General features: G+C 47.5%; 1 protein-coding gene across 1 annotated transcript in view; it reads left to right on the forward strand.

Moving 5' to 3' along the window:
* CWC15 (CWC15 spliceosome associated protein) overlaps positions 1-12,597 on the forward strand; it is a 77,969-nt gene that overhangs the window by 45,220 nt on the left and 20,152 nt on the right. The window contains exon 4 of the mRNA XM_086935301.1: positions 1,719-1,807. Coding sequence (XP_086791427.1) covers positions 1,719-1,807 — 89 coding nt within the window. The remainder of the gene's footprint in view (positions 1-1,718; positions 1,808-12,597) is intronic.

Consider the following 12,597-nt stretch of genomic DNA (forward strand, 5'->3'; position numbering starts at 1 on the left):
GTTTCAAAATCAGTGTGGTATTCACTCTTCTAAAAAAGAGAGGTGAATATAATACTGTGAGCTACCCCATCTTACTCTTTGACAACCAGCACTTCTTCCTCTGACTTCCGTTCTGTGTTTCAACTTGCTTTCTTTTGCAAGATATTTGAATGCCGTGTCTTCAACCAGCTATCCCTATTTCTCAACTCTTATTAATGTACTTGGTCCTCTCCAATCAGGTTTTGGTGCTCTTTACTGATTCTTGACGCATCAACTCGCCCAAGCCACCTGTTATCGAGCTCAATACTTTTTGAACCATCTGCAGACTTTGGCACCATAGATCACCCTACCAGCGTATCCTCTTTTACTGTCCAGCTCAGCCCTGAAATGTGTCTCTACCTACCTTTTTAGACTGATCCCATCCGGACTCCTGGCAATCCAACAATTCACTGCCTACTACATTACCATTTTAAGTCCCAGAATGCTTTTTCCTGGGCTCGCTCTCCTTTGTTTATTATTTTTTTTGTCTTCACACTATCCCACCACTTGGGAAAATAACCTCAACTTTTGGCTTCTCTTACCACTATATGAATAAGACACTCAAATGTTCAGTCCTAATAATCTTGACACTTCCTTTCTTCCTTTGAACATCCCGACTTCCTTTGAACATCCCTACTTCCCTCCCAATACCTAGCCTGTCTCTTCTTGTGGTTTCTGTCTTTGCTTTAGTTCCTCCCTGTGAATGAAATCCTTCCCCCACCCAAAGCTTGTGCAATCAAGGCTTGAGTTTCTAAATGCACTTACGATTCACACACACACCCATCCCATTCCAATCAAGGAGGTGGTTTATAATTGTACTTAAGTTTTACACACACATCCCATTCAATAGTCATGGCGCAAATCCAGTCACTAGTGTTCAGCAAGTAGGATTACTTCAACAGCCTACTGTTTGGCCTCTTGTACTACTCATCCTTTCAACAGAACAAAGTCAAAGTTCTAAAATTTGCCACCAGATCCTCCGAAAATCTCCTGAGGCTTGTCACTGATTGTCATAATTATCATCAGAAGTCTTCTTTACAGGTTATTGACATTTGAATACAAAGGTGGTCACAACATATTCCTAGGTTGCCTTTCAGATCTCCGAATCCAGTACATCCCACCTGAAACTTAAGATCTGCCAGCCAGCCAGCACCCCTTAGCTTCACCCAAGCTTCCCTGTGCAACTTCCAGGTTCTGGTCCTTTTGCTTGCGAGGCGACTCTCTTCATAACAACAATGAAGAAAACACCTCCTGGTAGCAGGAAAACAGGATGGTTGGTTCACGTTATTTTAACCATGCAGTGTAACTATGCAAATTTGCTAAGGTATGTTTGAACGTGTAACTGGTGTACATGCATCTCATTTAAAATGTCATATTCTTTGCTATGCTGTTATTGGCTTTCCACAGTATCCCTGTTCCACACTTCTCTCAACCACGTTCAGTCTGTGTAAGTAGCCAAACCCATCTAATATCCTATTTAGTTCTGTGTGCTCTTGTACAACCTTTTCTGATAGAAATTATTTTGTTTCTCGCAACGATCAAACAATAGAAACCCTTTTTGAAGCTTCTGATAGATCTCATGCACCATACAGATATAAGGCATTTCTTTTTATTTCATATGCACTTGACTATTTCCAACACTTTTTAGGAGCTGATCTTTTTTTATAATTTAAATGGATAAAACCTCTGCTTTTCTTTAGAGCATACAACATCGTCTTCGGTGTCCAAAAAGCCTCGTCTAGATCAAATTCCTGCAGCTAATCTTGATGCTGACGATCCTCTCACTGATGTAAGTAGTTTTATGTCCATCCCAACATCAGGCTAGTTATACTATTTTAATTTGCTTTTGTTCAGTGCTTGTTCATCTCAGGTCGTATTAACACTTAATTGAGAAATGATACTTGAAGATTGGAAAACATTTACTTTGGGAAGAGAAGTCTAGTTGTTTTTTTGCAGTTTGCTTTATTATCACTCTTTCATGTACTTTTTTTCTGGCTAGCCCTGTGTCTTTCCTCCAAGTGAACTTGACAATCCAGTAAGTCCCGGAGGTGACCATCCTTTTTTCTCTTTTTGTTTCTAAAAATAGCTGTGTTCAGACTAGTGGGAGACACCAAAACTATACCCACCTTTCTGAGTAAGGATAGCTGATAACTGTGAAGTAGTGTGGCTCACTGGTTAGAGGCGGCAGACCCGAGAGCAGAGGACGGCCTGGGACCAGGGTTCGAATCCCGGCGCGGCAGGTTTCTGGACCAGGGTCAGCGGACTCGATAATTCTCTCGCCTCGGTGCCCACTCTGATCAGCGATCACACTCGGCAACTCTGGGCATTAGCTTGCCTCATCTTCACTAACGGCCCCACCAGACCGCCGGGGATGCCTGGTCTCACCCTGGAGATACCCATTAAGGGACCATCTCTCAGGGAAGCCAGGAAGGGTTTCGCAGCGGTCAAAGCGCCTTGGGACCCTACGGGTAAGTAGTGCGCTATATAAATGCCTATACATTTACAATTACATGCCATGACTGGCAGTAGCAGCAAAGTAATACTCCAGGTGCTCAGGCATTATGAAGTGTGCCTTTTTGGGGAGGTTGCACACTGACTCTCCCTGGGTTTCCTCTCTGAGGGATATCATAAATATCTTTTACACCCCTCACACCGGAGAGGTATAGGCATATCACGCCATATTACAAAGATCTGCAGAATCATTTTTGGGTACATCTAGAAAAGAAAAAAGTAGCCTGCTGCTCCATTTTTGGGACATAAACTCCCTTGCAGTCAAAGTCACTACTAATCTGTATGGCTGGGCATAATTGAGTAAGGCATGGCCACTTCAAAGATTCCAACTGCCGCTACACAGTGAAGCTAAGGATAAATCAAAGATATCGTTAGAGGCTCGTTCCCCAGGATCTGCTTTCTTCTCTCCACGTGGGATTTACAATTAGGACTTGTTACAATTCTTGTAAATGACCATTAATGCTGTAAACATTATAGCCCACTTCTGCAGATTTATATGTTATGTTGAAGAAAGATGAGGCTGCAGTGGTGTATTTCTAATTCTTCATCACAACCCAACCACTGTGATCCTTAGCATTGAGGTGGCCTTGAACAGATCATTTGTTATTTTTCTGAAGAACATAGGAAAGCGTTTAGGAAATCACAGTGAAAGAAAATCCCTTTTTGTGGATGATCTTCCCCTTTTTTTGCTACCTGGCATTTGAATTTTGCACACAAGGCACTGCTTTTCAGTTTCCAGTGTATGCGATGCGCCCTGACCCATAAAACATGATAAAATTGCTTAATATAACTGTCCCAAAAGGCCATATTAATAAGGTGAATTACATCAAAAGCATGGAAATTGAAATGTCACCTGTGAACTCCAGCACATGTGGTGCCATACACTTGGCTGGTGAAACATGGCTTCAGGCATTTCTTTGTAGCCTGGCTACTGCAGATTTTAAACCTCCGGGGAACCTGTCATAGTAACATGTTTTGACCAAAAATAACCTTTTTAGAAACTAAAATGATCCCTAAATAGGCCTTGTAGGCCACAAGGTAGGGTGCCTAGAACCTAAAAGTGGTATATGCAATAATTTAGTGTTGACATGTTCTTACAGTGACTAGTCCCCAAAAGCTATTTTCACAGTAAAGGGTTATAGCTTCTCCTATGAGAAGAACTAAAGTTCAGGAAAAATACTATATCTGAAAACTCAGGTTAGGAATAAGCTGCAGTAATGATTTAAGCACTGTTTTTAATATTATGAAAATGTAATGTTATTGTGAAGTTGTATTTAGGAAAAGTACATTTTAATAAGTTTGTCTTCACCTAAAACTCCAGTGGGCAAATTAGCTTTAGCCTGCCGTCAACTGGTTTCTGTCTGTGCTTCCCATAAATCAGGTGTGAAATCTAATCCCAGAGCAGAAACTATGGCTTAAGCCATTCGGCAGGACAACCTGGATGTGAGATATGGGACATCTTTCAGACTCCGAAAGGCAGCTGGGGAGGGTTTCTTGAACGACTATTGCCAGTTGGGTGTAAGGGGTGGAATGGGGAAGAGAAGCCTTTGTTTCCCTGGCCAACTTAGCACAAGCCCGGGGAGGGGAGGAGCTGGTCCCAGCACCACATATTTGGTGTGGTTAAGGAGGAGGGAAATGCTCATTCCCCTGGACAACCCTCGGCTGAGACACTATCCACAGTCAAGGGCTTTACTAAAAATAGTTCACTGTGGGACAGTTTGCATTAAGGCAAACAAGATGAGGTGACAAAGTGGGAAGGATTGCCCATGAAAACTTTTTTTCCTCATTGGTTTTGGAGTGGCAAAGTATCACCCCCATCCATTGGCTAGCCTACGAAAGTAGAACATTACCCCCAGGCCATGAAAACACATCTGGACCTACAGAAGAGAAGTGGGCCTACTGTCTGTGACCTGACCTGTGTGCAGACATGAAGCGCTGGGCCTGCTTCCACTTGGGTATGTGGACTTTGGCTCATGTTAATAATGCTGACTGCCATTTTGTGCCTTACACTGCAGCACTTAAACAGCGTTGCAGTTGTAGGTGGCGAAATAACTGCAATTGCAGCAGGGAAAACACCAGTATCCAGAGTGTGTTAGTGTTTGTCTCGTGGTGAAATGTCGGCGAATCTCCCACTGCACCAAGGAATGTGAGGTGGACTCCAAGGGCCAAGTGGCTAACATCCTGTGTGGTTTCAGGGACACAACAAACAGCAAGATTTTTAGGTCTCGCCTGTCGATGCGCATGCGCATCGAGCAAGCGAGACTATGGGGGCTTATCCACTCTTTATCCACTGCAAGGAATCGTGGCGATTCCTTGCAGTGCCCGTGACTTTTAAGCTCAATGCGCATGCGCATTGAGCTTAAAAGCGCGTGCACGTCCGTCTTGTTTTACCCGCTCCGCCCCCTCCCCTTCCCGCCGTGTCGCATTTCTCCTCCCCCCTCCCCTCTCTTCCCTCCGTCTTGTTTGTTTATTTTACCCGCTCCGCCCCCTCCCCTTCCCGCCGTGTCGCATTTCTCCTCCCCCCTCCCCTCTCTTCCCTCCGTCTTGTTTGTTTATTTTACCCGCTCCGCCCCCTCCCCTGTCCGCCGTGTCGCATTTTTTTTTAAATCCCCACTTCCCCCCTACCCCCATCAATGCCAACACTGACGCCGTGCTCTGCTGCTTGTTATGTTTAGCTTCCCCTTATCTTTGCTCCCTGTCTGATTCCCTCTGTCTTTCTCCTTCTCACTCTCTGGGGTTTTCGTGGCCGTTCACTTTCCATTCTATCCTCCTGTTTTCGATCTCACTGCATATCTCCGCCTCTCCCTACCCGTCTCTCACCCCCGTTTCCTTTGTTTCCACTCTCGGTACAACTCTACCCCTTTCTGTTTTACTTCCCAGTGCTCGCTCCCTTTCTTCACTTCTCTACACCTTCTGGTCAGGTTTTGTGTAAATTCCCTTTCCCCGATCTCTAAATTTCTCTGCTGGCTCCACTGGCAGCGCCTCTCTGGCCCCTTTCCCTTTCCTCCTCTCAGCTGCTCCCTACTCCCCCCCCCCCCCCCTCCCCCCCCATTCCTGCTCTTACCGCTGCTCTCTCTGCCCACACCCTTCCGTCTCTCCATCTTCCCACTCCCTCTGCTCCCGCTTCTGACACATGTACATTATATTCTCACAAGAAATAACGCCCCGACACGTTCCCGCAGCGCAGCATATGCCAAAAACAACACCGCCGCTGCTGCCGTGAGCAATTCACGTATTTCCGGCTATTTGCGCGTCCACAACACTGTACGCAGAACAAGAACATCTGGGGGCGCCGCCATGCTTTCAATAATCTCCAAATTCTCCACGGACCACCCTCCGGCGTTTTTCACAAAGCTGCTCCTATTTCACACTCCCCAGTCTCACGTGGTACACCCCTCCTACCAGCCTTAGTGGTACTCAACCCATACCAACCCCAGAGATCTTCTTGCCATTCCAGCTTCGCGCGGGTTCTCTGTCCTGCCACTGTCCCAGTGCGTTTCTACCCTGGGAATGCCCCACCGTGCGCCGGTCACAATATCTCACAGAGTTCGCACCTCGCTGTGGTGCTCTCTCTGCCCTGCAAATCTCTGGCCGTTTTCCCGCTCTATCAACTCCCAGTGGTATTTATGCTATAGCCCCCTCCTGTGGTATTTCTGCCCCCCATAGCTTTGCGGTCCCGTTCCATCATCTTGAATGGGATTTCTGCATTCCTGGTATGATATCCCGTGATATTCCGCTCCCACCCTCCTGCCCGAAAAAGTCTTGTGTCATTCGTGGCGTTGCTGCTCTGGCAAACTCCTGAAGTACTCCCTTGCGACTGTTGTCCAGTGTTACTCCTGTACTTCAGATCTCCTGTGGAGCCCCTGCCTGATGTGTCTGCTCTGGGATTCCCGCCTTACCCAACCTGTCAGGCTCTCCATTGCCCCCCACCTAGTCTTTGCCTAGCTTCATCGGCCATCCTCTACAGTTCTGCTTTTGCTCTGCCGGTGTTTGAGCACACGCATTCTGGGATGAATGTATTGCATACATGGGGGGCTTATGTGCAAGCCTCTTGCGCCGCCGGTACGTCACCTTTCCCCACATTACAAGAGACCCACCGGCAGCGCAAGGGGCTTCTAAATAAGCCCCATAATACCTTGGCCTCGTGCGCTTGTAAACTCACTTCGCACCATTTAAGCTGCATGGGACGTCCGAGCGTTAGTGGCCTGGGGAGTTTGGTGGCAAACATACAGGAGGAGTGTCCTGCCTGCTCTCCATCCGTGCCAGCAGCCTCTCCGGCCACGCCACTCCCTGTGCCACTCCCCGACCCAGCTGGGCTCCCCCGGGGTAGCAGTGACACCCTCACTCACCCTCAACCCCTCACCTTCACTCACCCTCACCCTCACCCTCACTCACCCTCAACCCCTCACCCTCAACCCCTCACCCTCAACCCCTCACTCACCCTCACTCTCACTCATCCTCACTCACCCTCAACCCCTCACCCTCAACCCCTCACCCTCAACCCCTCACTCACCCTCACTCTCACTCATCCTCACTCACCCTCAACCCCTCACCCTCACTCACCCTCACCCTCAACCCCTCACCCTCAACCCCTCACCCTCACTCACTCACCCTCAACCCCTCACCCTCAACCCCTCACTCACCCTCACTCTCACTCATCCTCACTCAACCACCCTCACCCTCACTCACCCAAAACCCCTCACCCTCACTCACCCTCACCCTCACTCACCCTCACCCTCACTCACCCTCACCCTCACTCACCCTCAACACCTCACTCACCCTCAACACCTCACTCACCCTCACCCTCACTCACCCTCACCCTCACTCACCCTCACCACCTCACCCTCAACCCCTCACCCTCACTCACCCTCACTCACCCTCACTCACCCTCACTCACCCTCACTCACCCTCACTCACCCTCACTCACCCTCACTCACCCTCACTCACCCTCACTCACCCTCACTCACCCTCACTCACCCTCACTCACCCTCACTCACCCTCACTCACCCTCACTCACCCTCACTCACTCACCCTCACTCACTCACCCTCACTCACTCACCCTCACTCACTCACCCTCACTCACCCTCACTCACCCTCACTCACCCTCACTCACCCTCACTCACCCTCACTCACCCTCACTCACCCTCAACCCCTCACCCTCACTCTCACTCACCCTCACCCTCACACAGTGCAATAGTTCTCAGACCATTTCAGTTAGAGCTTTTAGAAATGTTTATGGCTTTTTTTATTTGTAATACTTTAGCATTGGCTACAGGAAACAAAAATGCTAAACATTTACAAAAAAAACACATAAACAATTCTAAAAGCACTAACTCTAATGGTGCGAGACCTATTGCATTTCCAATGCTTGTTTTTCTTGGCTTGACTAGCTGACCAGTAGGAGTGAGTAATGATCCCTAGATGCTGACCTGGAGTTCCTGGAAACCTCAGAAGAGACCAAGAGGGACTGCTCCAAAAAGAATTAAAACTTTGAAATGACTTCGCCGGATCTTTACCAGCTGGAGCATTTTAACTTCCATTTCAGAGACTAGTTTATAAGATAAGTTTTAAGTGCTTGGTGTATCTGACCTGCATTAGGGTCCCCCTGAACAGTGGCTTCTGTTTGGCACTTTAATTTATTCATTTTTTTTTTTTTTGGTCTATTGTTGCCCTAAAACCTTATAAAAAAATCATATCTTCAGTTCTCATTATTGACAATTAACAGTTTTGGTGTCATTTTTATTAAGTTGGTTGTATGGTTTTTAGGTCTCGCCTGTCGATGCGCATGCGCATCGAGCTTGCGAGACTATGGGGGCTTACCAACTCTTTAACCAACTTGCAAGGAATCGTGGCGATTCCTTGCAGTGCACGAGAAATTTAAGCTCAATGCGCATGCGCATTGAGCTTAAAAGCGCGTGCACATGCCCCCAGCCGCCTGCCTTGCCTACTCTCTCTCTCACTGCCTCCCCCAGCTCCGCCCCCTCACTTCTTGATTGCACGGCCGCTAGGCCGTGCCTCCCCTACTCTCCTCCCCCCTCCCCCTCCGTGTTACGGTCTTTGCAACTCCCCAGCCATATGTTAAAACCCCTCTCACTCCAGGCCCCCGCTCCGCCCCCTCCCCTGCCCGCCGTGTCGCATTTCTCCTCCCCCCTCCCCTTATCTGCCTTCCCTCCGTCTGTTCCCTCTCCTCGCTCCGCCCCCTCCCCTGCCCTGCCGTGTCGCATTTCTCCTCCCCCCTCCCCACCGTCCTTCGTCCCTCTGCTGCTTGGGTCCCATGATCTCAGGTCGCCAATTGTTCCTATGCTGCTTTGTAGCGCCTACTCTCTATGCTCCATGCTCGCCATTCTCTGTCCCCCTCTGCTATGCTCCCAGACTCATGTTTTTTTTCCCTGCAGTTTTTGATGTGCCTCACGCGGTGATTTAAAACAGATTTCCGCACACACTTTAAATCCACCTCCGTTCATGCCTTTCCCCCACCCACTCCTTCATCCATCCATTCTGTGCCTGTATTTGTTACATTTGCTTGTGTCCATTAACACTATGCTTCCGGAAGCATCTGCCTATTTGTAATTGTGCCCTACACCTTAAAGCGGTCGCCGTCCTTCGTCCCTCTGCTGCTTGGGTCCCATGATCCCAGGTCGCCTTTCCTCTTTGTCTTTTTGTTTCCTTCTGCCTATCCGGACTGGCTCCCCTGCCCTAACCTCTGCTCCGATTGTTCCTATGCTGCTTTGCACCTGTGGACCCCACTTTACTACCTGGTCTTTATAGCGTCTACTCTCCATGCTCCATGACCGCCATTCTCTGTCCCCCTCTGCTATGCTCCCCGACTCATGTTTTTTCCTGCAGTTTTTGATGTGCCTCACGCGGTGATTTAAAACAGCTTTCCGCACACACTTTAAATGCACTTCCGTTCATGCCTTTCCCCCACCCACTCCTTCATCCGTCCATTCTGTGCCTGTGCTTGTTACATTTTAATGTAACTATTAGCAATTAGCAAACAGTGAAAGGGTCTCAAGCCGCTGCGCATTTAATTAAACCATCAGGAATACATTTTGCCCTTTATACTTTCCATGGCCCACACATATGCACTAAAGAAGTTTTCACTGTCTCGCAGGACAATTTGTAGCGCTTACACACATTACACACACATAACCGTTTGTCACTTGCTTTTTACCTTCCCCTGTCGGACCCCTCCTCCCTCAATTACAGGTTGCTTCTGGTCACTACACAAGCAGCCCTCTGCAGTTTTTGATGTGCCTCACGCGGGGATTTAAAACAGCTTTCCGCACACACTTTAAATCCACCTCCGTTCATGCCTTTCCCCCCACCCACTCCTTCATCCGTCCATTCTGTGCCTGTGTTTGTTACATTTTTATGTAACTATTAGCAAACAGTGAAAAGGTCTCAAGCCGCTCCTCAAAAACAACTGCCTGTAGAGTTGAACAATGTTTGTAACTTACTTTGGGACTTGTATCAGCTTCAAATGAGGGAAAGCTTTCAAAAAAATTTTTATAGGGGCATTCTGCAACGATGCGCATTGTGCACAGCTTTCATTTGACACCAGACACTTTGTGCGCGCGTCCCGACTCTACTAACACAAGCATTCAGCTCACCAGTCTGCACACTCCCAGTCCCTGACCCCCCATATGCTTGATCACCAGTGTCTCGCCCACCCTTCCTTTGATCTCTGCAGCGAGTTCACACAGGCTCCTCTCCGCCCCCTTCCTTTAATGGCCCTCCCCCTCCCCAGCACAGAGCACGAAAACCAGTTCTCATCCGCCTTTTGAGGGGTCCAAACTTGAAGAACAGGGCTCGTCCTGCAGCAGAGGTACATAATTGAACGTATTTCGTGCCTGCATTTTATGCGCGAATGCACGCAATAACACAGACCGCTGTACTTGGTTGTCAAGCTTCATAATGTAAATGCAGGCAAAGCTTTAACCGATCGGCCTACAGGATATTTTTCTCAAAACGCCTCGGTAGCTTTTTGTCAGATTTTGAGCAGCAAATTCCGGGGATGGAAGTGTATAGCACTTTCTGGCGTATACAAATATTTCCAGATGCCCGTAAGAGCAAAACTGACGCAATAGATTTATACAAAGCTGTGCATGAGATTCGTGCCTCTTCCTTTTATCATTCTACTTTGGTTTTGGTGGAAAATTGCAGAGTACATTTTAATATATAACCACTTAGAATCCGTAATGATATCGGAATGGAGACTAATTTTGACTGTTTTAGTCTCCCGCATGTCTTGAACTCTTGAGATTACAGTTTTTTGTAGGTCTCACTGAGCCACACACACCACCCCACACACAACCCCACACACAGACACACATACACCACACCCCCCCCCCCCCACAACTCCACACACACCCACAGCACCCCACACACAACCCACACCCCCATCCCCCCACACACACGCAACCCCCCACACACAACCCCCCACACACAACCCCCCACACACCCACCACCCCCACACACACAACCCCACACACACAACCCCTCACACACACACAACCCCACACACACACAACTCCACACACACACAACTCTACACAAACAACCCCCAACACACACAACCCCCCACACACAATCCCACACACACAACCCCACACACACAACCCCACACACACCCCCCCACACACACAACCCCTCACCCCCCACCCCTCACCCCCCACACACACACCCCACACACACCCCACACACCCACAAACAACATCACTATGCGCTACCACAGCATCACTAAACGCCACAGCATCACTCACCACCACAACAACTGGCACTTCTTGGGTTGCCTTGTCCTACAGCTAAATTCGAACTGTTCTGAACTAGAGTCTCATAATTTTCACAATTTTGCAGTAAAACGATCAAAAAGGTACTAACTTAATTTCGACATCATTATTGAAGTGCAGTTTATCTTGTCTTCCTCAGTACTTCGTACATCTCTCTAGAGATGTGGCCTAACTACCAGAGCTGCCATCTAAGTCACGTAAATACAAAACATGTTGCATTACAAATGCTATAGGTGTCACATTTGCAAAAATTATAACTATTGGCATTGTAAATGACAAAGCTATCAATTTAGCTATTTTAAAAACCAACACATAAATAAAATATTTGTCATTTACAAGACTAATAGCTCCAACTTTTCTAATGCGAGACCTATTGCATTTCCAATGCTTGTTATTGGGTTGTATTTTGACTTTTGCTTAAGTTAAGAATGTCTGCTCTGTGTCGTAGCTACCAGGGGTTCACCCCAGGTTTAGTTATTGAACTTGTGTATTATATCTGACAAGTATTTGGACTTATTACTTGAGAAGGACTCTCATCCTCTCCAGCTAATGACCCAGTTTCTTTCACAAAGTAACAGCCAACACCTGTTTGCATTCTTCCTTGTAGGGTGCCGAAACAGCTGGTAGGCAGTGCTCTGGCAGCAAAGGCCCTAATCTAATGTATCAATTTATCGTCCCATACAAACAGAATGAGTAAGACCTGTTGATACAACACGCCCTCAGTCTTGCAGCATCATTTCTGACTGTGCATTTTTACCTTCTGCATGAGGTTCAAAGCCATGTTCTCAACTGGCCCTTTTTTGGAAGTCGCCTCTATCACCAGTCTGTAGATGATTCAATTGAGCGCCTTAAAAAAAATAGCCACTGGACACTTCAGCAACGTTCTGTTTCATATTATAGCCCCATCCTCCAATGACTCTCTTCCAGATTGGCACTTGGAAAAGAGGCATCTCACAAACCTCAATAACAGGATCAGGAAAGAAGTCATCTACATGTCAGCAGCAACAAATGTATTGGTATCCTTCATTCCTTTGTTGGCAGCAGTTGAGGTCGAAACCCCAGAGGCTTTGGCACCACTAACAGGTGGCAATGCTTTCATTCCTTTTGACCCTGGTACTCTATTGGGAAGTCCTCTTATTATTGGCATACCATGGTTTGTGGCAGGATGATAATCCAGTCATTATTGCACAAGAGATCCAGTTCCATCACACAAATAATGCCATGGGGTATTAAGTTTCCTTCTGAATACGGATGTCGCACCAAGGCACATTTTAGT

This window comes from Lissotriton vulgaris, chromosome 8 (assembly GCF_964263255.1).
Source record: "Lissotriton vulgaris chromosome 8, aLisVul1.2, whole genome shotgun sequence".
NCBI classification, from domain to species: domain Eukaryota; kingdom Metazoa; phylum Chordata; class Amphibia; order Caudata; family Salamandridae; genus Lissotriton; species Lissotriton vulgaris.